We start from the raw sequence: 22,160 nt of genomic DNA, 5'->3' as shown, positions 1-22,160 counted from the left end.
GGGCCTCAGCCTCAAGAGGTTTAGGTGGCATCACGGGCTTATAGGGAGAGGAGTGTTGGGGTTTGTCCTTAAAAACAAACTAATTGTAGGATTAGGGCAATCCTGCTTATAGCAAGAGACCCTTCTGGATGCATCATGTTAGAGAAACAGGATCTACTTTCAATTATTGATTAAGCAGGGCCCAGCCCCTCTGAAGCAGGGCCAGACCGCCTTGTCACCAAAGCCACAAGTAGGGAGCTGGCCTTCAGAGCAAGAAGGAGGGATGAAAGCCATGCATAACTTACATACCTGCTGCTGTGAATACAGGAGTGTCTCAAGGTACTTGATCACGTGGTTTTTGAAGTCCTTGGATTTCTCTTTCTAAAGGAGACAGGAGTCTACACTGACCATCCAGATAGTTGCTCCTTCCCCTCTTGATAGGATGGTGATGTTTTTGCTGACCAAGGCTGAACACAGCCTCGGAGAGTATAGGCAGCAGCTGGATTAGCTGTAATTTCCAGTCAAATAGCCTCTTGCAAGGCTTTCTTGAATGGTGGAAGGGTGGGGAAGGGGAGGAGAAAGGACAGGGGAGTAGAGGGTCTATGACAGCCTTAAGCTTTGTTTTATGTCTAACTGTTCTGGTCCAGCAACAAGTGTAGGACAGGCACTTTGCCTCACGAACAAACACACGAACATGAACACACATACACACCCCCACACCCACACACACCAAAGGAGGCCACGCCTGTTCACGATAACTGCCAAGTCACTGGTACTGCCATCTGTCTCCCTACTCAATACAGACTTGGACAAAACCACCAACACTACTAAACCAGGAACTGCACACTGGTGAGAAGTAGGATCTTCTATCTCACCTCAAACCGTATCACTTCTTTTCGGACCACAGCTGAAATTCTTTCAAAGTCCCTTTCATACTGAGTCACCCGAGACTCCCACTGGGAAGAAAAAGGAGAGAAAGGATCACTTAATATATTATGGTATTACTATTAAGCCTTTACCTTTGAACAGAAATTCTGTATCTGAGACCTCAATTGGTCATTTGTCTGTTCCTCTGGGTAAGATTAGATACGGAGATTCAGCATGCAAGCCAGAGTCCAGTAGGAGGTCATCTTTGGGGCTGGCTGGGAAAGAGATGCCATGCGCCTCAGGCCAAGCCTGGTTCCTAAGAAAGCTCTGGTACCCCAGAGGCTCTGGTTTAGGTACTCGCCAGCAAGGCTGGGAGCCCCAGAGAATTGAATTTAGTTCTCACCAGTGAGGCACACCTGAATCACCTTGGAGCTTTTCAAAGACCCAGCCAGGACTGCTCCTGCAGAGATTCTACATTTGGCAAGTCTGAGTGGAACAGGAATGGAGGAGGGCCAGGTCTCAGGGCAAGCCTGGATTAGTCTCAGAGGCGTCCCCAGCAGCTGTCCTTTAGACTCAATCAGTTCTCCTGCCTGCTGTGGGGTTCTAGGCATCTGGGTGGGATGGGACCCAGGCTCAATCAGGAGCTAGCGGAACACCCTGCTGGGCTGCCTCGGGGGCCTCACCTCTAGGATCTCGTCCTTGGCCTGCTGCAGCTTGTCAGGCTTGTTGGCCCATAGCAGCCGAGCCTCAGCCTCCCGCTTCTTCTGCAGTGTGGCTTGAGCGTCCTGCCAGCGCTGCCACGTCTTCATGCGCTGGTCGAAGGCAGCCTGTGGGGATGGAGGTTGGGGAAGAGCACAACCAGCCCTTCAGGAGCTCTGCCTCGGGGGGCTCTCCCAGCAGCTGTGCTAGGGAAGGACCGAGCAAGGGCAGGTTCTGCAGCCACGTGTTCGTGCCCAGCTGGAAGTTTAACGTCCAAAAGCACAAGCTTGGGTAAGACTCCTCTCCAAGGCTCCAGCGGGCCAGCGCCATGCTGCTTCATGCTACTCCCAAGGCTGCATGGCTGGGAGCACAGTAGGTAGCCTGATGCCAGTGCCCAATCCTATGGCTTTTGAACTGCCTCCCTCAGATCAGTCAGCTCAGACGTCTACACACTTTCCCTGAGTGCCTGACATGTGCCAGGAGCTAAGAATACAACAGGGAATGAAACATATGGGCCTGCTTTCATGGAGCTTGTAATCTAACAGGAAAGGCTAACATTGTATTACTAATTGCCAGTAAGTAATTATAAGTATGCAGAGTCCAGAGAAAACAGAGTACTGTAATAAAACTGGGGACCTAGCTTAGCCTGGGAGAGAGAGAATCAGGGAAGGCCAACCTAAGGAAGCAAACTTTAAACAGATACCCAAACGAAATACAGGGTTAGCTTAATAGATCTGCTCCCTGCCCCGTGCCCCCCCCCCCCCAACGAGCTTAACAGATCTTTAAATAAACACTTAAACCTACCACAGGGACACACTGCTTTCATCTCATCCATACATTTAACTGCTCTAGGCTATCAAGGCCCGCAAGAAGCTCTCCAGAGTTCACTTGCTGGTTTTCCCTGTTTCTAGTTCCTTGCCTACGATCACCATTTCCCGAGGACAGCTGCTTGGCCTAACCAAACCAAGCTGCACTGCCACTGGCTTTGTAGGCTTCAAGAGGCCTGGATGAAAGACGGGGGGCTGCCTCCCAGCCCTGCTCCTTTAACTCTCCTTCCCTCTGAGAGTTCCCTGGATGTTTTCTAGGCCTCCTCAGTGCAGGCCTTTGCCAAGATTCGAACCTTAGGGAGTGGAATGACACCAAATTTACCTCCTCCTGCACTGTCACTGCTGCTCACCTGCAATTTCTAAACAGCTGAAAGTCAAAGGATTAGGTAAAGGGTGACCTCAAATCTAACCTAACCCCGTGGGCTAACTGTGGTATGGCTGCAGGTTCAGCAGAAAAGAAACATCTGTTCATCTCTCCAATCCCACTGCCAGTTCATGGTCACGAGGAGGGCAGGTGAGGGGTCTCTGAGAAAGGGTCAGCTTGCAGTTCTGTGCTCTAAGGCAAGCTGCGCCAGCTAGGCCTCCCTTACCCCCCGTGCATACAGGCTCACCTGGCCTGAGGGTCATATCTCAGCGCTGAGCTCTCCAGAGACCCGAAACAATACTGCTCTCTGAAAACTTCCCCAGAGAGAACCCTTCACTGAGACGGCTCTCCAGTCTAAGTAGTCTGACCAGTTCCAAGAATTCCAGAGCAGGTTACTTTTTCAGCCTCTTATCACTCTGGAGTTAGCAGCAAAGGGAGAGGACAATGAGCCACCTCACAGGCTATGTCCAGCAATCCTACCACGGAGGAAATGAGGACCCCAGGGGCAGCTTGGCTCTTGACAATACAGGAGCTCTCTGGCGGGGTAGAGGTTGGGGATGGGGAGCGGGGGTGGCTCTGTTCCAACTCAGAGGCTCATACCTTCCGGTCCCAACCTGGTTTGGGCAGACTCAGGCCCTTTTAGGGCAGGCGCCAGGCTCCATCTTGGCTCTTTCCTCTGTCTCAGGGAGGCCATGCGAGAGCTAATATCACTGCCCGGTGAAGCCTCCTTGGCCAGGGCAGTGGAAACCAGAGTGCCCTGGTCACCAGGAGAGAAAGTGAGGTGCTCGACCTGGGCGGGCAGGCTGCAGTGTTGCTACCTGCGTGGTCCGTGAAGCTCCCAGAGGGCTCTGGTGACAAGCTCTCTCAGCCCCCTGGGCCACACTCCTCCATGCAGCGCCAAACCGGTGCTGTGTAGTTACCTGGCTGCCCACACTGGAGGGACAGGTGGAAGCCAGCAAGACCTCCTACCAGGGCAGAGCCGCTGCTTACTGTTAAGGAGGCAAAGACCAAAGGAGTGAGGAAGTCACTGCTCCAGGGGGCCAAGACCGCAGGTCTGTAATAAGCCTTGCTTAAAGAAAGGAGCATAGAGGATGCTGTCCAGCTTCAACAACAAGGAGGGGCCTACCTGGAAATTCAAGAGTGGTCTTTTCTCCAAATTCATTTAAAAAACTGGCTGTGGGCCTCAGAATGACTCAGTGATACGTAAGAGTTTAATGGACTTTGTGGTTCACGAGACACCTTCTCTCTTGAGAGCAGAAACAAATTATACCTATCTCGAGCTATAATGGATGACACCATCTTGGGAAGGGGAAGAGCAAAGGAAGAGACAGATGAAATCAAGTGGAAGAGAAAGAGGAAAGGAACGAGAAGCTTACGCGGACTATGGCCAGGAGGCGAATATAGTCACTCAGGAGCTCAGCAAGGAGGAAGAAGTCATTGTTGGCCTGTTCCTGGTGGAGCTGCTCGATCTTTTCTTCCACCTCAGCCAGCTGGGAGAGTGCCCGTGACAATGCTGTGTTGTCCTCTGAGCTCCCGAGCATGGCGAGACTCTTTGCAAACTGGGCTGTGTTCAGCGCTAGCTCTGGAAGGAGGAAGACAGCAGAGGCCTCTGATCTCCCAAGGAAAAGGGACAAGTCGGCTGGCACTGCATGGATGCCTTAGCAATGCTGGCCCCCACATGTGTGGCAACTGTGGGCTCTGCAACCTAGTCACTTACACCACAGCCAACTGTATTCAGAAAGTAAGGGCAATGTAGCTCGGTCACATGAGCAGGGAGAGGCACCTGCTGTCCTCAGTTTCCCTAGGTTAGGCTTACTTGGAAGAAGCAGCTCCAATATTCCTAGAGAACCAGGGGCCGGTAAATATAAACAGGCCAATGGCATGATTCTGATTTTTGCGTTAGAGCTTGTGGCAAGCAGCCTGCCTGCATGAGTGAGTGTATGCACACTGTGTTGTCTTGCGTGCGCCAGAGCGGGGCGACTTTTTCTGTGACGAGCCAGGTATTTTAAGCTTTGCAGGCCACATATGGCTCACTCCCCCCGCCCCCATCTCTTTAAAAATGTAAAAACCATTCCCAGACCAGAGCAATAGGCCCATGGCCAGATATGGCCCATGAGCTGGGTCATACTTTGCCAACCCTTACGGTGGCCTCATTCTAACGGTTTTCTGCCTGTTTAGAGTTCTGCATGTTTAAGGCAGAGAAAGAAAGCACTCAAACTTGGCAAATTTGCAAATCTCACCAAAGAAAGGTGAAGAAGGGTAAGGAGACATACGGTTTCCCGCATTTACATATTGCTCGTTGGACCATGTAGCTAAGGCATGTGACATCATTTTGGATATAAGCCACCAACTCAAATGCCACCAATTGAAGCCCACATCCCAGGTCAAGCTGTAACTGGGATGGCGTCCCTGAACCCCTCCCAGGTAAAGAGTACAATGCCCTCAGTGGGGGAGTCATGTTTCCTGCCAGGAGATGCAGGGCATATCATTTTGATCAGAACATCAAGGACCAGGTGGTCTGAGAATTTCAACTTGAATGGCTGAGAGGCTTGGGAACAGCATGCACTCCCATCTCCAGCTCAATGGAGACACCAGTTCCCCCCAGTTCCAAGTGCATTTCAGAGGTTTTTTACCTTTCCTGTGGTTGACTAGAGTTTCTACAACGGCATGCAGTTTCCGTAAGCGCTGCTCTTCACACTCTACCTCCTGGAGCTTCTCCTCAAACCACTGAAACACAAAGGCCCAGAACTTTAGAGGAGGTTACTCACACAGGTGTAGAGCAGTCTTTCCTTAGCAGTTTTTTGTTTTTTTAAAAGGAATGAATTATTGTAAAAAGAAAATCTCTAATCTCAGAAATTTCAGGACTCCTCAAGGCTTCTGACCCATAAGCCTGAGGGGGTAGGGGAAGCTGAGAGGCACAGGGCTACTCACAATGTCTGATTCATTCATCTTGATGGTCATTTTGCTAACTGCATCTGTGGCTTTGTTGAACATCTTGAGGAGACCAGCGCCACTCAATGTCTGGGTACCCACGGCGCGTGGCAGCTATAAGACCAAGAAGGCGGGGGTGGCAAGTTATCTGCTGCCCCTATTTTAGGTTCAGAAGAATTAGTATCCATCAGATGGCATACCCAAAACTTGCCAAACAAATTATTTGAACTGTAGTTTGTTATTTTCATTGGCAGATAGATAAATCCATAACTAGCATGCAGAGAGGAAAAAAAAAATCAAAGGACCACATTAAATAGAATCAGCAAAATTTTCAGCTTTTGATATTGTGTTCAGAAAGAAAGAGTGTGTTATGTGGCCAGGTGACCTCACGTTGAGACTGTCTGCCCACCCAGGCATAAACTGCTTAAATACCAAACGTGCTTTTGTTAAAAGTCAAAAGTCCTTTTGGATGCATATCTGCACACAGCTAGGCTTAAAATCTTGAGACACTTTGAAGTTGTGCTGTAATTCCATTCAGATTTTCCTCAGTGAACAAAGTTCCAAGGACAGGATCATAATTTATTCAGATTGAGGCTGCTTTCAAGGATGATCTAGTTAAGTCAAGCATGCCAAATACTTAGAAACAATTTGACTAGTTCAGTCTTCCCACTCCTTTCCTAAGGCATGAAAGGGATGCTGAAGAATCCAGAGTATACAGTATACCACACTGAACACTTAGATTTTAGTGCTCAGGACTCTTGAGGAAGTGGTTCTCAAGTCCTCATTTACTCCTTTCCCTCATAATTCTTTAAATGTATGCTTCCAACGAATTTCTGTATACTTTCTGTTTATGGTGAGAATTAAGTATTTGTTGTATTGATATATTTTAGCAGCTGGGCTGTCTCCAGTTTTTCATAATCATGAATAGCCTAAGTATACCTGTTAAAAAAGACTGTCCACTTGAATCAACACTTTTGCTATATGCTGGCAGTTCTGTGGTCTGTGGTAACTGGTTTTGAACTAAAACCTCCCAGCTCCTGGCACAAAATAAGCATTCAATTTGAGCCAAGTAGTGCCTATGAAAGACATGCCAAGGACTTGCCAAACAGATCACTGTGTTGATCCAGTAAGAAAAATCAGGTTTCAGTTTGACCTCTACAACCAGTTACTTTTGACGGCAGGCAGAGCTTCTTTTACGTCAGAGGCTGAAAAATACTTGTCATTTTTGGGCGCTTACAAACTAGGAAATAGTCTGAGACTAGGCTATACGCATGTGCTCAAATATTTGTTGAAAGAACTAGTTTCACTTCACAAGGGCAGATATGAATTGTGAAACTCAGTTTGTACAATACTAACCTCTTCTTTTTCCAGGAACTCCCTGACATCAGGGTCCTGTAACATGGTAGGATGATTCACAATCCTCTGAAGGTACCTACAGGATAAGCAGTTATTTGGTTAGTTGACCTGGCCTCACAAGGCTTGGGGCATCATACAGTGCTGGCAGGGGTACAGTGACTTTCATTACTTGAAAATGTCCTCAGATAAGGCACGTAAGCATGACTCTACTTATAAGCACATTCAAGTTCATATTCTTCACATTTCCAAAAAAGGGAAGAAAAATGATTGCTCAGAAAGAGACCTCAGAGCCATTCATGTTTGACTGCTGAAGAAGGAGTGTATGATTGTCTGCTCACTCAGGATGGGGGAAAAAAAGATGTTCTCTTCCTAAGGTGGGAAGGAAAGAGACTTAGGAAAGGTTAGAGATAATATGGAGGTGGGAATCTTTAATTCACTCAAGTTTTACCACTACTAACTCCAGTGAATGTCTCATAGTAATTAAGTGTCAGTTTCAGCTTCTCATTTGTTCTCATGGTATTCAAGAAAATAGTTTTATGGTACTTGCCTTTCTAGAGCAGCCCTCCGTTTTTCAAGAAATTCTGCAGAAGAAGAATCTTCCTTCCCAACTTTTACTTTTGTCATTCCTAGAACAGAATTTAAAAAGCAAAAAAACAAAAACAAAAAACAAAAAAAAACCCCAAAACCCATAAATCATCATGAAAAGCATAAGACTGTGAAAAAGCCCACAGGAGGAAGGCAATGAGGACAGCTCTACAAAATACAACCAAAGGCCACTTCTATGTCACGAGCAGGCATGAACAAAAGGTTCTTGACACAAGAGTCATTTTCTAAACTAGTCTTAAAGTGTTGAAGGTTCTAAACTCTGGGATTTCCAGAGCATATGTTTTCTAAAAGGGGGCCATGGGACTCTGAGTAAAGAGTAACAGCCATCAATGGACGGTGATGGGCGGATTCCTTTCCCCACCTCCTTCCCCTCATTCGATTAGTACATTTTAATCTGGTGGGAACAGGAATCATTGAAGACTCCAGGACACCGATACACACACACACACACACACACACACACACAACTGTGGAAGCTAAAACCAGAGCCTCCTACTGCACCTAAGGAAAGAGACCGTGTCAAAACATGCTATTTCGCTAGACCTCGTGTAATTTATAGGAAAATGCTGGAAATACTTCTTTTCTAACTGCAGGAGTCTACGCTGTTATTAAAAGTAGTCTCATATACCAAGGAGAAAGTATATTGCAGAAAGAATGCAAAGGAAAAAATCTAAGCAGAATTAAAGATTGTGGACTTACCTATTAGGCTCTTCTCAGGTGGAGGAGGGACAATAAAGCCATTCTGGGAGTGTTTCTCTGAAAGCTTCTCATAAAGACCCAGAAAGTCACTAAATCTTCTTTTCACTGCAAACTGTTTACTTCTGAACATTGGTAAGCTCGTCTTGGGGACAGAAAAAACATAAGGCAATCTCATTTCAAATAGGGGATGAATGAGTATCTTGAAAGTCATCCGGCTGACACCAAGGGACTCTTTTTCCCAGATCCCTTGGTAAATAACTTCTCTGAGATTCTTAAACTTTTTTTTTTTTAGCTATAATCCCCTCTGGCTGTCTGGGAATCTATGGAGCCCTCTTCAGAATAATGATTTTAAATGCATAAAATAACCTACACAGGATTACCAAGGCAACTAATTAAATTCAGATTCAATTGTATTTGCAGGTTAAGAGCTCTTGCTCTAAGGAAAGAGATGTTGCAATCTAGTTTAAAGCTAGAATTCTATGGTCATCTATAACCCATTCATCCTGCACTGACTTATTAAGGGTATTAGCTGCTGGAATTAAAGCAGCCAAACTAAAGAAAAGACAGAGTAAATAATGCCCCTAAGGGTGAGGATGAGACGAAATGTCTACACTGTAGACACTTTAACCTCTAAAGTGTCACAGGATCTAGAACATGGGGCAGGCCAACAAGTAGTAGAGAGATAATATAAAGGAAACTTCTAGCAAAAAAGACTAGACCTACATCCTATTGCGAGATCATTTAATACTCACCAGCAGGCAAAATTTAAGGAGGTGGGGGCCTTGCCAATTGTTGGCAAGGAAGTGTGTCAATGGGAACTTTTATACACTGCTGATGGAAGTATAAACTGGTACAAGGACTTTAAAAAGCGCTTTGTTTTCCTTTTCTTCAATATTTGCACTACCTATGACCCAGGGGAACTACTCCTGATTATATACCCAAAAGGAACTCTTCTTATGTGTACACCAGGAGACATGTGTAAGAATGTTCACAGCTCATAATTACAAAAACTGAAAACATGCCAAATATTCACAACAGGAAAATGGATAAATATATTATGCTATAATCACAAAATGGACTAATTAACTACAGCTACACATGACATGGATGGGTCTGAGAAACAATGGTAGGAAAGAAAGCACTGTTTTCAGCGTGATACCATTTTAATGAACTCAAAAAAAAAAAAAAAAAGCAAAACAGCATATTGTTTAGAGATACATATGTGAAGACTTTTTATAAAGGAAATGAGAGACAACTCAGGAGAGTGGTCACCTCTAAGGTGTGAGGCAGGGGACAGGAGAGGGAGAAATACGCAGGTGGATTCAATGGTACTCATCTTAAGACTGGTGGTAGGTTCAGGGCTTCATTTTTTATGCTTCATAACCTGCATACAACAACGTGTAAGTTTTGTATGCATTAATATCATATAAAAAAGGAAGACCAAATCTGAGGGGCAAAAGGTTAGGGAGAGTATTAAAAGAAGTTTCACATAGGAAACCTCAGAAGAACTGATGATTTTTAAACAGATGATGTAGTATGGGGTGACCCGCCAAACTAGCTCTAAACCACATAGTTCTTAAGAGGGATGGCACTATATCTGATACACCACATGTCTTAATAAAACTTACAAAGTTTCACACTGAAGTGTTAGCTCTCTGGAAGAAAAGTGGAAAGGCTCAGATGAGATTACCAAGGGGATGCAGACTTGTTCCATCTTGAGTAAACTTGAAGGAAGATGTTGACAAAGAAACTAAAGAAATACCCAGAAATAACCTGAATGATGACCTTCTCGGTATGAGCACCCAAGTCTGTTAGGTGGTCATCAGCAGGGTCACCTGGACTCACCTGTGTGGTAACTTTGTAGGCCACATAGGCATTCATACCATCCCCTGTGGGAGAACAAGAAAGCAGGAGAGGATTATTCTGTAAACCAAAGCAGGACTAATCTTGCTAACATTTTTTTTTTTAATTGGCTGTGTTGGGTCTTTGTTGCTGCACACGGACTTTCTTTTAGTTGCGGTGAGTGGGGGCTACTCTTCGTTGTGGTGCGCAGCCTCCTCATTGCCGTGGCTTCTCTTGTTGCGGAGCACGGGCTCTGGGTGTGTGGGCTTCAGTAGTTGCAGCACATGGGCTCAATAGTTGTGGCTCGCGGGCTCTAACGCGCAGGCTCGATAGTTGTGGCGCACGGGCTTAGTTGTTCCGTGGCATGTGGGATCTTCCTGGATTGAACCCGTGTCCCCTGCATTGGCAGGCGGATTCTCAACCACTGCGCCACCTAGCAAGCCCTAATCTTGCTAACCTTTAACCAGGAATCATAAGCGAGCCACAGAAGCCGTGTACAAGAAGGGATACTTGTTTCATCTCCAAGCTTCACATACCACCCGATAATCCAGTTCCTACTTTGCCTCAGGGTGTCTGTGGCGCATAGCATGCCCCCATGTGTGCTGGCTGGGCCCCAGTTTGAGTTAGACAAGAGAGTCAGCCCCCTTTCCAAGGCTCTATTTATACCCTCCACAAAGCAGCAGTGGATACTGACAATCCATCAGTTGTTACCAAGCCAATATTTGGGCTAGTTACACACATCTGTCTAAATCCAAACAATTCTCTTGCTGTATAAAGCAGGAGGAGGAGAAGGAAGCAAATGATGTAAAAGGAAACAAGACCTTCTACCCTAAGCTAGCTCTGCGCTCTGTTTGCTCTTTCAGAAATACTGTCCTGGCCCCTCCACCGATGCTGGGGGACACTGACCCCTCTCATCTAGCATGTTCACCCAGAGCAAAGGGCCTGGCAGGAAGACACTTCGGCTGCCTGATGTCACACAAATCTCTCTTTCCTGGAGGAATTATTTTTCTGAAAAAGCCTTTGACTGTTAAATAATTTGGGATTCAAGCAATTGTTTTTCTCTGTGGTAGTGTCCTGACCTCGACCACTTAGGCACATAAAGGCACCACTGACTCCCTGAGCACTGAAAAGACACACACTGGACTTGAGACAGACACAGCTCTAGTGCTGGGCTCTGGCGCGTTGGGTTGGTTTCATTCCCTTCCTCCCCACCCCCTGATTCTTCCCCACACCAACCAGGAAAATGTAGGTTAACAATTACTAGCTGCCAAAGCCTCTGAACTGCTTCTGGGGTAAGGGCTCAGGAGAAGAAGGTGCAGTTCTAGACCCGCAGGGTCACATATCTCAACTTGGTTTCACTGAGATGGCTGGGAATAACTACTTTTATAAATTACACAGAGAAGCTGGAGACTGTACAGGAAGAGAGGGCTTGCTTTCTCTTTCTATCCAAGCCCTACCAAAAGAGCAATATATAAAACAGAAACTGTAAGTTAAGCTTCAGAAATTACTTTATATTGATTACCACTGTTAGTTCTCTTCTAAACCACTTAAACTATGTTGCCTAACACTACTAAGGATGCTTACCACTGATAAAAGGAAAAAAATCGAAATTTATAGAAAAAGTATTCAAACTTTCATTCACAGTTGGATAGTCATGGTCAAATGTCCAAAAGGTCAATTCCAATTTAGCGCCTGCAATTAAGGAATGACTAAATGCAAACAAAGTATGTAAAACACAGTAGCGAAGTAGGATCTTCAGACAATCTGCCTGCTTACCAGCTGTTTTTATCGAGGCAATGTGTAAGAAGAGAGACATACTTCCTGTCCAGAGCTTAAGATATGGAAATGTCCTAGAAATGCAGCAGTTTTAAATTTATGTTAATTTCCTAAATAGTTTCAGGGAGCTGAAAATGACATATGGAAATTACCAAGGCTCTAAAAAGCAATATTCTGGTAGAAGTGAGATTCTAATTTATTCAGATGTGTGTGGGAATGAGAAGCACATGTTGTATAAACAGCCCACGCAAACAGAAGGTGTTGTTATAAAGATCAATATGAATCTTGAAATTTGAAAATGTTTTAAGTAGCTGGTTTCCTGGCATCAACATGACTAAGAATCTACTATGGTGCAACGGGATGAAGGTTTACCACCAAAAGTGTTTTGTGATTAAATAAATCTGATCCATGGAATGTTTAAATTACGGTTACAGGTTGAACTGTGTCCCCCTAAAAAAGATATGTTGAAAGTCCTAACCCCTGGTACCTCAGAATGTGACCTTATTTGAAAACAGGGTCTTTGTAGAAGTAATCAAGTGAAAATGAGGTCAGTATGGTGGGCCTTAATTCAATACGACTGGTGTCCATGTAAAAAAAGGAAATGTGGACAGCGACAGACACGCATAAAGGGAAGATGATGTGAAGACACCCAGGGAGAACGCCATGTGACAATGAAGGCAGAGATTGGAGTGATGCATCTATAAGCCAAGGAATGCCTGAGGCTCAGAAGCTAGAGGAAAGGCATGGAACAGTCCTTCTCTAGTGACTTCAGAGGAAGCATAGCCTCACCAACACCATGACTTCAGACTTCTGGCCTCCAGAACTCTGAGAGAATAAATTTCTGTTGTTTTAAGCCACCCCATTTGTGGTACTTTGTTACAGAAGTCCTAGGAAACCAACACATTCCCCCCCTCTCCTAGTACAAACATCATGACTTCCAAATGTGAAAATAATTAGTATTATTTACTTAAAATTATTTTATTCTACCAAGGATTTAAAGCAGCTAATAACTAACCTAAAATCAATATGCATATAGAATATTCATAAATATGAGAGACGCAAGAGAGAATCTTAAACAGGTAATCCAAAGTTCTGATCCAGATTCTACCATGGACCATACATTGTGACCTGACAGGAAAGCTACATTTCATTTATTGGTTCTCAATCTCCTCTATTGGTGGATAAGGGAATTGTATAAGTTGCTCATAAACATCCTACCAGTGTACTAGGAAAAGTAAAACTCTACAGTTTAATGACAAACCACCTTGGCATAAAGTCTAACTAGATTTTAAAAATTCTTGTTCCTAGTTAAGAACAGACAAAGGGTTGGAAATCACATTTTCCCTCTTAACCATACAAATATCACCCCTACTTAATAGGAGGAAAAAGCTCTGTGCAGCTTCTTCTCTTAGGGACTACACCTGGAACAAGGAATGTCAAGGCCTATTGCTCTCTGCTCACTTAAGGGTCCCATAAACTTGGGACACAAAAAGGCTATCCTAAAAATTCACGTTCTAGCCAAAGTTAAGTACTGTGCTCTTTGAAAATCTAATTCCAATTTGATCAAAATTCAACCTGGGTTCTTTAATCTTTACCTATGAAAGAGAGATGCAGACTTCCCCACTTTATTAGAATATTGAGCACATAATAAATTACATGTAACAAGAAATCCAAATTTCTTGAGGGAAAAATAAATCCAGCATCCCAAAATTTTAAAACATGTGTTTCTAGGGTGTTTAAATGGAATTTATGATTTCAAGAGAGAATAAAATGGTCTCAACAACTCTGTGGGAGAAGGCAATGTTGGGTTTTTAAAAAGGGATTCGAACAGTATTTGATTTTCTGATTTTTCTTCCTAAAGCCACAAAAAGCCTAAAAGACACTGGTAACTGCTATTTCTGGCCTTGGAAGTATAGCAAGGGGCATAGTTTCATAGGAAAGATAATGAAGTACTTCACACTAGCTAGTTCAGCTCTGGAGGTAACCATTAAGAAATCAGCTAACTATGCTTTCCACAGCCATATCCTAACATCACAAGGGTCCCAAGTACACTCACCTATTTTCTCAGGATCAGTTATACCAACTGTCAAGTCAAATTGGTCTTCCTGTTCTTCTTCCTCTAGCTTTAAAGAGAAGACAAATCATGAGAGCTGATACCCAAAAAAAGGCTATTAATTTTACTCTGTATAAATATTACATCAATATAATAACATATATTATTAGATACAGATATATACTCTACATATCAGTGGTCAGCTCTGTCTGTTCCCAATAATCTTGGTGAAGCAAATTCCACAATTTTAAGTTGGAGCTTGCTCAAAGGTCTTTGTTACATCCATTCTCAAAACACTATTTTGATTATAACGAATAATTACTAGGTTTTGGAAGACTTGCCTCTGTCAGGCTAAGAAGGGAACAAGGAGAGACTACACTCTTGAATATGTGAACTTCGGACACTAAGTATCATTAGTGACCACTGAAAGCCTCTGTGCTATCCTCTGGGTAACAGATACTCTGCCCAGAAAAGAGCCCTTTATTGGATTCTGGCTGTCCATTAACCATAAAGGTCTTCTTCAAGAGTCATAAATATTATCTCAAGGTTAAATTCAACTGAACTTCAGACTGGCAGCACAGTCCTGAACATCCAAAAGAAGACCAATTTAGCACAAATTCTCACCTCCTCATAGCTTGGCTGGGGCTTAGAAGAATTTGTGGCCTCCTGTGGAGGAAGAGAAATGAGTGTTTTGGCTGGCACCTTCTTCTGATTATTTTGTGTGCTGTCCAGGGATAGCTCCACTGTGGCATCTAAAAATAGTTGATATTTTATAATGAAGGAAGAGTCAGAAAAATTGTAAGCCAGAAAAAATGGACCTAAGATACAAATACAGTAACACTGGGGAAAAGGCACTGTTTGCCACATCCAAGTATAACACTGTTGTTTTACCACAGTTTAAGAATTGTTTACAATTATAGTTTTAGATCATCTTGCAAACATTAAGTTATATTTAATATATGCTGTCCAAGAGGGATTAAAAAAACATTACAATATCTGAAAAACTTTCTAATGAAAATAGTTTATTAAAAAAAAGTGCTTAAGAGCTGCCTTTGTCTATCAGGAAGAATCTCAGCTGAACAGAACAACTCATTCCTTAAATGTTCTAGGGAGGGGACTTTTAAAAGAGCATTATGTACCATTTTTAGGCATTAAAATTTCTAAGGCAAATAATAAGAATGCACTCTCAACTCTCAAAAAGATTTTTTTTCTTTTTAATAAAGAAAAATATAAATATCCATTAGGATTTGGCCCGATCAGTAGGTATTCAATTCTAGCCTTAGGGAATTCAAAGAGAGCTATTTCTTTTTCTTTTCTAGACTTTCATTTAGAGCTAAAATGAAACCAGAGAGAGGGGTCTATAAGGCATAACCAAGTCCTAGATCAATGTTATAATCATTAAAAGTTAATCACGTCTATCAACAAGGTTGCCAGACTGTTGGAATCCTATCAGGACTCTTTTCCTTAACAGGAAAAGAAGAGAGGTGGTAATATAATTTGGCCCTACTGTAGGAGTACAAACCACACAAAAAGTATGTATAATAAACACGTTAGGGTGACAGGATTCTTTGAAGCAAGCAAAAGCTAAAGTATGTTTAAGATATTCACATCATGCAGGCACCACATAAATAAAGTTATCCAATCCAATAAATGTGATTGAAAATGAAACAGGAATTTAAAACATATAAAACCTTTGGCTTATTAGAGTGCTACTAAAAATCTTTTGAAGAGCTGTGCATTTTTTATTGAAAGTCATGTGACAAATGTGACAAAACTTACATCAAAAATGCTTTTTGCTTTGTACTCTTGATTAGAGTAATGGAAAAACCACTGGACTCCATCACAGAGATTCTGATCATCACTAACTAATCATGTAGAAACTATCAGAACAGTTAAATTTCCACAGTTGATATTTGAAACATCTGAGAAACTACTCGAGTCCTAAACTAAATGTACCACTGCAGGCATTCCTTTCCATAGGTATCTTATGTTCCTTTCTTAGCAGTGAGGCAGGCATTGGCTGCTTACGAAAACAGCTGGGGAATGAAGTAAATCAGAACCCTCATTAGCAATAAATGTGTCCCTAATAAGGATCTTCTACATGTTCATGTACATAAAACCCAACCATGAGGGTAACTCAGTCACACTAAGATTTCAGGTCTTCTTTAAGGGCAAATCATATACATGTTAAGTTCCCAAAGATGGAAAAACTTTCTTTGCAATCTGCCATATAACTAGATTATTCATTATTTGCATTTCTCCTCCAAAAATTTTATCCAAAATGTAAACATTATCAGAATGAACAGTGGGCACTTAAGTTTCAGAGAGGAAAGGAATTGGAAAATCTTTGAAATCTTTATATTCCTTTTTCTAATCTCTTCTCTCATCATGTCTTAATTTTCAAATGAGTTCAAATATAAGAGTCCTCCCAAGGTGTTCCCTTCCCAAGTCTGCCCTCTCATCTCTTCCCTTCCTTATCATTCTCTCCTTCAAGGGTCTCATTCACATGGCAGTTTCAATTACCACCGCTAGGAAGTTGATTCCTGTATCTCCAGTTCTTCCCCCTTTCCTCAGGTAGAGTACTACAGTTCAAATCACCTTCTGGACATTTCCCTTTGCATTTAAAATTTAAAATATCTAAAACCCAAATTCACTCTCCCCACCCTCTAACTCAAAGCTAGTTTCTTCTGTAGAACGTAGTTCTCAAAATGGTACCATTTTCTTCCCAACCACTGGGCTTGAAACTTTTGACTCTGTCTTCAACCTTCATTTTTGGACACCATTATATCCAATCACCAACACCAGATTTTGTTGATTTCACTTCTTGAAAAGTTTTCACCTTTCCTTTCATATTTCTATCACCTTATTTTTGGTCTTTACTATTTCATTCTTTAAAAAAAAAAATTTATTTATTGGCTGCGTTGGGTCTTCATTGCTGCGCACAGGCTTTCTCTAGTTGCAGAGAGTGGGGGCTACTCTTCATTGTGGTGCACGGGCTCCTCAGTGTGGTGGCTTCTCTTGTCGCAGAGCACGGGCTCTAGGCGTGTGGGCTTCAGTAGTTGTGGCACACGGGCTCAGTAGTTGTGGCTTGCGGGCTCTAGAGCACAGGCTCAGTAGTTGTGGCACATGGGCTTAGTTGCTCCATGGCATGTGGGATCTTCCTGGCCCAGGGATCAAACCCATGTCCCCTGCATTGGCAGGCAGATTCTTAACCACTGTGCCACCAGGGAAGCCATACCATTTCATTCTTGACCTAGTTTGTGATTGCCTTCTGACTTCTCCAGTCTTTGTCCACTGCAATCCATTTTACATAATAATTCTACCAGGTCAGTCTTTCATCACTTTGCCTATATCACTTTCCTTACTCAAAACTGCCAATGGCTCTTAACTGGCACTAGGATGAAAATTCTAATTATTATTAATATCTAAGATCCTCCTAAATGACATTTCCAGACTTATCTTCCATGGCATCTCTAAGAAGCCCCTGCTTTGGCACACTGAGTTTACTGACTGTCCCTCAAGCACACCATACATATACTTCCTGCCCAACCATTTGTACCCTTTTTCTCTTTCCTACATAAATCCTGCTTCTTCCAAAAAGTCTTACAAGATCACTCTAGAGCAGAGCTTATCAATGAGGGCACTACTGACATATGGGCTGTTTAATTCTTTTTGGTGAGGGACTGTCTATGTACTGTGGGGTATTCAGCAGTATCCATGGCCTCTACCCAGCAGACACCAGCAGCACTCCCAGGTGCAACAAACAAAAATGTCTCCAACCATTGCCAAATGTCTTTGAATGTCTTGGGGTGGGGAGGAGGGGGAGGGGAAAGGCCAGCTTTTGTTGAGAATAGGGCAGTCCCTCTCAACAAAAAATTATCGGGCCCAAAATGTTAATAGCACCAAGACTGAGAAACTCTGTTCTATACTGGTGTGTCTCAAACTGCAGGTTGTCATTCACTGGGGAATTGTGACAGTGATTCAGTGGATTACAAACAGCATTTGAAAAAAAGAGAAACAACAGAAAATTTCAGATTGTATGGAAAGTAGTAAGAGCAAGTCATTTAATAAAACTTTTGTTTTAGTTTTATACAGGTGCATAAATATTCTGGATTATGACACAAAATGTATTTTTTACTATGAGTCTCGTTCATAAAAGTCTAAAACCACTGCTTTAGTCTCACCTCAGACCCCACTGAGCTCTTGCGACCCAGTACTTCTATCAGTCCTCGGGCCACATTTATATTATTGTTTAACAGTGTGTCTAACGCACATTCTTAAATAACTGTATACTTACGTCTTACTCCCTAAACCTGTAAGAATCTTGATGGCAGGTATTGCCTTTTATGTGTTTTGGAATCCTTCACAGTAGTATCTTACATAGAGTTGTGTTTCTCATATATATATTTTTACTTTAACTCAGAGACTTAGAAGACTCCTAGCTTAAGTTTTGAGTCCATACTTGCCTGCAAAGAGATCCTGTGGCTCTTGGTCCTGTTCCTCATGGATCCCATTTTCTTTGGAGCCACTGTTGATAGGAAGAAGGGAAGCAATCCTCTTTGGAGACTGGGGCTTACTCTGAAAACAGAGAAATACTCTGAATAAAATAGTACCATTAAAAACAAACCTAGAGGGACTTCCTAGGTGGCAGAGTGGTTAAGAATTCGCCTGCCAATGCAGGGGACAGGGGTTCGATCCCTGCCCCAGGAAGATACCACATGCCGCAGAGCAACTAAGCCCGTGCACCATAACTATTGAGCCCATGCTCTCGAGTCCGTGAGCCAAAACTACTGAGCCCATGTGCTGCAACTACTGAAGCCTGTAAGCCTAGAGCCCGTGCTCTGCAACAAGAGAAGCCACTGCAATGAGGAGCCTGCACACCACAATGAAGAGTAGCCCACACTTGCCACAGCTAGAGAAAGCCTGTGTGCAGCAACAAAGACCCAATGTACCTAATAAATAAATGAATAAATAAATTTATTAAAAAACAACAACAACAACAAAACAAACCTAGAGGACTTAACCACTGGTGGTCCAGTGGTTAAGACTCTGTGCTTCCACTGCAGGGAACATGAGTTCGATCCCTGGTTGGGGAACTAAGACCCCACATGCTGCTCTGTGAGGCCAAAAACCCCCCCAAACTAAGCAAACCTAGACAGTGACTTTTGATGCACCCCTCAGTTGCTCCCCCAGGTGTTTAGGGGAAGACAGGATCACTACTCAGCCTCTTTAATAAGCAGCAAATCATTATTAGTGATGAAGTGTGGCCTGGGTGATCACAGAGCTAAAATAAACTCATACATTTTAGGGTTAATTTCTAACACCATAACCGTGCTGAAATGCCCTACCCCAAAGCACATGATCCCAATGTGGGTATGTGTATACAAAGATAATTTTCAAAAGAACCTGTCCAAATGCATTTCTCATCAGTTGATGACCTTTTTTCTTTCAAATGCTGATGGGGCACATTCTAGTGTCCAGGACACCACACTAGAGTCCAGAATTCAAGCTCTGATCCTGACTTACTTTGTGGCCTTGACTGAACCATTCACTGAAGCCCAGTTGTATGGATATTACCAACCCTCCTGACATGCAAAGGAAAGTATAACACTTTACATCTAATATTGGTTGTAAATATAACTTATCTTTTCATCCTTAACTTACAGAGACACAATTTTCAACCAGACTCGTGTCAGGCTAGCAGAAGAAAAACCAGCCATGTTTAGCCTATGGGCACATGGTGAAAATACAGTCAGTCCACAGCCTTTATCAAAAGCTCAGTGATCAGCCACAAACAAGGGTGGGGTGAGGCCCCAGACCGGTACCAGAGTGAACAAAGCTGGACTGTGTAGAAAACGAACAGAAAGCTGGGAATCTGGCTTCAGAAGCCATGGTGTCATATCAGAGGGTTTTGAAGTCAGACCCCAAGGCCAAATCAGTTAAAAGACCTGACTTAAGAAATCTTTTATGAAATATTTCCTTAACAAATCTGAGGGTGTTTGTTCCTTGGAAACAGGCCCTTTCTGACCCAACAGAACAAAGTGAAACGACAGATTTATTGGGTTCTCTGAATTTGCCATGCAAGCAGCTCCATCCCAGTATTGGTGCCACCCTCAGGGAAAGAAACTGTTACCAATATGTAGATTTATATTAGCAAACAATGTTTCTACTGAAATTTTCTATGTTAATAAAATTTAAAGAGCTTTTAGTTGTATATGCTTAAATGTTACCAATTCTGTTAGAGACAGCGATCCTGTCTTCTAGCTGCTTCCACAATCTTAAAAACCAACCAAAAAAAAAATCACTGCAGAGACACAGACAACAAGTAACAGGGCAAGACCAAACTCCACACTTCCCTTTTGCCTCCTACACTGCCAACCACTTTCTTACATACACACTTCCGTCCTATACATGCTCTTTCTTGAGCTCTTGCACAGTACAGAGAATCTCATATAAAGCCATCTGATTTATTTCTTTTAATTCAGTTCCCACTAATACCAGTTGCCTCTAGATGGAGATCTAGGAGACAATAAAACTCAAGATACATTAAGAATATATGTGGGCTTCCTAGGTGGCGCAGTGGTTGAGAATCCACCTGCCAATGCAGGGGACACGGGTTTGATCCCTGCTCCAGGAAGATCCCACATGCCATGGAGCAACTAAGCTCGTGCACCACAACTATTGAGCCTGCACTTTAGAGCCTGTGAGCCACAACTATTGAGCCCATGTGCTGCAACTACTGAAGCCCACGCACCTAGAGCCCGTGCTCTGCAACAAGAGAAGCCACGGGAATGAGGAGCTCGCGCACCACAATGAAGAGTAGCCCCCACTCACCGCAACTAAAAAGAAAGCCCGCACACAGCAAAAAAGACCCAACACAGCCAATAAAATAAACAAATAAATAAATTTATTTAAAAAAAAAGAATATATGTATATAAATGTAATTTACTAGTAGCTCACCAGAGAGACTAAAACAGGAAAAGCACAGGTTAGAATTTACCCATTTTTACCAACACCTAGAAGAACCCATTCTTGTGATATGGAGATGAATAAAGCCACATTTCCATTTCTGTTTTATCATTTAAACTTGGAAGTTTAAAGATTAAGAATATTTTCTGTCTGGGAGAAAATATTTGCAAATGATGAGACTGACAAGGACTTAATTTCCAAAATATACAAATAGCTCATACAACTCAACAACAAAAAACCAAACAACCCAATCAAAGAATGGACAGAAGACCTAAATAGACAATTCTCCAAGGAAGACATACAGCTGACCAACAGGCACATGAAAAGATGCTCAACACTGCTAATTACTAGAGAAATGTGAATCAGAACTACAACGAGGTATTGCCTAACACTGGTCAGAATGGCCATTATTAAAAAGTCTACAAATAACAGATGCTGGAGAGGGTGTGGAGAAAAGGGAACCCTCCTAACACGGTTGGTGGAAATGTAAATTGGTGCAGTCACTATGGAGAATAGTACGGAGGGTCCTTAAAAAACTAGAGTTACCATATGATCCAGCAATCCTACTCCTGGGCATATATCCAGATAAAACTCTAATTCGAAAAGATACACACACCCTTAGGACTTCCCTGGTGGTGCAGTGGTTAAAAATCTGCCTGCCAATGCAGGGGACATGGGTTCGATCCCTGGCCTGGGAAGATCCCACATGCTGCAGAGCAACCGAGCCCGTGTGCCACAACTACTGAGCCTGTTCTCTAGAGCCCGTGAGCCACAACTCTTGAGCCCACATGCCGTAACTACTGAAGCCCATGCTCCACAACAAGAGAAGCCAACTGCAATGAGAAGCTGGTGCACCACAACAAAGAGTAGCCCCCACTCTCCGCAACTGGAGAAAGCCTGCGTGCAGTAATGAAGACCCAACACAGGGACTTCCCAAGTGGTGCAGTTGTTAAGAATCTGCCTGCCAGTGCAGGGGACATGGGTTCAAGCCCTGGGCCAGGAAGATCCCACATGCCGTGGAGCAACTAAGCCCGTGCACCACAACTATTGAGCCTGCGCTCTAGAGGAGCCACAACTACTGAAGCCTGCACGCTCCTAGAGCCCGTGCTCTGCAACAAGAGAAGCCATGGCAATGAGAAGCCCGTGCATCTCAACGAAGAGTAGCCCCCGCTCACCACAACCAGAGAAAGCC

At 43.3% G+C, this 22,160-nt stretch overlaps 1 protein-coding gene across 2 annotated transcripts in view; it reads right to left on the bottom strand.

Moving 5' to 3' along the window:
- The window catches only part of SNX1 (sorting nexin 1), a 33,421-nt gene that overhangs the window by 780 nt on the left and 10,481 nt on the right, over nt 1-22,160 (bottom strand). The window contains exons 2-14 of one of the 2 annotated variants that reach the window (XM_057722795.1): nt 18,466-18,577; nt 14,624-14,751; nt 14,003-14,069; nt 10,174-10,217; nt 8,329-8,470; nt 7,571-7,649; nt 7,024-7,099; nt 5,668-5,781; nt 5,370-5,463; nt 4,113-4,318; nt 1,530-1,673; nt 855-935; nt 289-377 (exon numbers count right to left, since the gene is read on the bottom strand). In XM_057722795.1, the coding sequence (XP_057578778.1) occupies nt 327-377; nt 855-935; nt 1,530-1,673; nt 4,113-4,318; nt 5,370-5,463; nt 5,668-5,781; nt 7,024-7,099; nt 7,571-7,649; nt 8,329-8,470; nt 10,174-10,217; nt 14,003-14,069; nt 14,624-14,751; nt 18,466-18,577 (1,338 nt within the window). In that variant the 3' untranslated portion in view covers nt 289-326. The remainder of the gene's footprint in view (nt 1-288; nt 378-854; nt 936-1,529; nt 1,674-4,112; nt 4,319-5,369; nt 5,464-5,667; nt 5,782-7,023; nt 7,100-7,570; nt 7,650-8,328; nt 8,471-10,173; nt 10,218-14,002; nt 14,070-14,623; nt 14,752-18,465; nt 18,578-22,160) is intronic. The other variant, XM_057722794.1, reaches the window with a different exon arrangement.

This window comes from Hippopotamus amphibius, chromosome 2 (assembly GCF_030028045.1).
Source record: "Hippopotamus amphibius kiboko isolate mHipAmp2 chromosome 2, mHipAmp2.hap2, whole genome shotgun sequence".
Lineage (NCBI taxonomy): Eukaryota > Metazoa > Chordata > Mammalia > Artiodactyla > Hippopotamidae > Hippopotamus > Hippopotamus amphibius.
The sequence above is the reverse complement of the archived record's forward strand: the minus strand, read 5'-3'. Positions and strand labels throughout refer to the sequence as shown.